Source organism: Populus trichocarpa, chromosome 8, assembly GCF_000002775.5.
Source record: "Populus trichocarpa isolate Nisqually-1 chromosome 8, P.trichocarpa_v4.1, whole genome shotgun sequence".
In the NCBI taxonomy this organism is placed as follows: Eukaryota; Viridiplantae; Streptophyta; class Magnoliopsida; order Malpighiales; family Salicaceae; genus Populus; species Populus trichocarpa.
Genome location: NC_037292.2, coordinates 17,377,773 through 17,380,312, shown reverse-complemented (window position 1 = coordinate 17,380,312; position 2,540 = coordinate 17,377,773). Strand labels below are relative to the sequence as shown.

General features: G+C 35.2%; 1 protein-coding gene across 1 annotated transcript; it reads left to right on the top strand.

Moving 5' to 3' along the window:
* Window positions 1-688: 688 nt before the first annotated feature.
* Window positions 689-1,373, top strand: LOC18108940 (major allergen Pru av 1). The gene is given in 3 exon segments (XM_006387146.3): window positions 689-872; window positions 1,088-1,258; window positions 1,261-1,373. Coding segments are annotated over 3 exon segments (468 nt in total).
* The last annotated feature ends 1,167 nt before the right edge of the window (window positions 1,374-2,540 follow it).

Genomic DNA, 2,540 nt, shown 5'->3' with positions numbered 1-2,540 from the left:
GATTTTTTGAAGTAGTATAGTTGTACAAAACAACCTTTCTATTAATAAAATTCAAAGATTTTTAAAATTGTCAAATTGTCATGAGTAACTTGTCCAGGTGAAGAATATAAATTTTTTTTTCAAATAATCTCATTGTAATAAGTGATCTGTTCATGTGAAGAATTTAAAGATTTTTTAAAATAATCTCATGACCTGCTTATGTAAAGAATTTAAAGATTTTTTTAAAAAAAATTTCCAAAGAACGTTTTGGAACATCCCTTTTTTGGATTTGGCATTTTGATCATTCATGACGCCCGCGCGCTACAGACAGCATATCCAGATCAATAGTTTATTGATTCAAAGTTTTGTCCTCTTCATCTATTTAACTAATTAGATAATTAATTTTGGTGATTAACTATGATGGTTGTTTCAGGGGTAAGGACACCACTTAGAATCATCACTGTTCATTGAATATTTATTTTAAAGCTAATTGACAGAGCGTCTCATCGTTCCATCGGCATCTAAAACAGAAAGAGATTTAATTCGAATCTTTGGAACAAGAAAAGCCTCAATCTGTTATCTCTATCAATAGCAAATCAAGTTCTACATCCTAAACATTAATCTTCAAACCCAAGCTGATCGACATTTATCTTCACATTTAATTCCTCTTCATTTGACCATCTTCAAACTCTAGCAGATATATGTTATCATGGGAGTTTTCACTTACGAATCAGAGGCTTCTACTGTGATCCCACCAGCCAGGCTGTTCAAGGCCCTTTTCGTTGATGCTGCTGAAGTCATGCCCAAAGCCCTGCCACAGGCTATTAAAAGCATTGCCATTCTTGAAGGAGATGGAGGGCCTGGAACCCTCAAGCAAACCTATTTTGGCGATGGTCAGTACGTAGCTTCACTAGAAGTCTAAGACATGATTTCCGTAACAGTCACAATCCATCATTTTGAATAGAGTGGTTTCACTTTTTTGCTCCATCTAGTAAACAAAAATGAGCTAAAAAACTAACAATATGGATTTGCATTTTGAACTTGTGACCAAGGTCGAGTCTTACATACATATGAACTAAAGAACTATGCATGCTTGTTGATTCCTCAGGTAGCCTATCTTTCAAGGAGAGGACTGATGCTATTGACAAGGAGAATTTATCATATGCGTACACTGTGTTCGAAGGTGCTGTCTTGGCAAACACATATGAAAAAATCTTTAACGAATCTATGATTGAAGCCTCCCCCGACGGAGGATCGGTGTGCAAGACCAGCACCACATACTAACTGTTGGCAACATGGACGCAAAAGCAGATGAAATTAAGGATGGACAAGAAAAACAAATGGAATTATTCAAGGCCATTGAAACCTACCTGTTGGCAAATCCTGATGCTTAAATGTGTCATGTCTGGTCTTTTTCTTCATAAGTTAGTGTTGGTGTTTGTTTTAGTGTTCCTGAAGGTTCATTTGGTTTGGTAACAAAGAGTGTCTGTGTGTTCTTCAGTCCTGCTATTTCCAATAATATTAAAAGATGAGGTTGTCATTCTTCTCTTGCTGTCGGTCTGCATGCGTGGGTTCATCTGTGCGTTGTGGACGTCCAGTTGGTCTCTCTCTTGCTGCTGTGATAGTGGCCTCGCCTTCCTCCTGGTATCTGTGGGTTGAGGGCCATTTCGATTCGCCTGTTCTCTCTATTGGCGGGTTCTTGGTTCCTTGCAATGTAGGCTGCCGGGTCCTCTTGGCTGTGTTGTTGCTATTTGTGCCTGGGTTAGTTTAGGCACCTTTTATCTGGGTTGTTTCCTATCTTAACCTGTGTTTATGTTTATGTTTATGTTTAATTGTTTCCCTTTTTGAGCCTTATAATTGTTTGTCTAGATTGGTCTTTAAGGGAGTCTGTTCTCTTTTTGTTCCCACCTTCCTGTGCATGTATATGAACTTGCTGGCTTGCCAGCATAGTTATTTTGATCTTTAAACATATTTATATTTTGATAAAAAAAAATAAGGATAAAACTTTTACTTCCAAACGATTTACTACATACTCTTCATTCCCACATCTTGCTAATTAAGTCGGTATGCAGTCCAGCTACTAATTAGTTAAGCTGTGGCCTCCTCAATAATGAGTAGACAAAAAGATCATCTTAAAGGATTCATGTTTCTGTTAACTAGGTTATGTTAGGATGTCAGGTTTGAATTTAATCTTAAAATCAAGTTTGAATTTGATCTTAAAATTTAAAATTTTTACTCACTATATTTATGAGATTGGACATATCATTTAAATTATAAATCGGATTAAGTTGAAATTTTATAGGAAAATACTAGATATATGAAATTATATTATGGTACATTTTCAGTTCAAATGAAATTTGAAAATATGTTATTTCAAATGGTAGAATTTACTAGATAAATTTTGTCAAATTTGTCAAACTAGATCTTCATGTATTGTTTGTGATATATCTAGAACTACAAGTAGAATTGTTTTGTGATTCAAGTTGGGTTGGAAACTAGACATTTCAAACTTTACATCCATATATAGTATGCTCAGTGATTCATCCATAAAAAGGAATGAT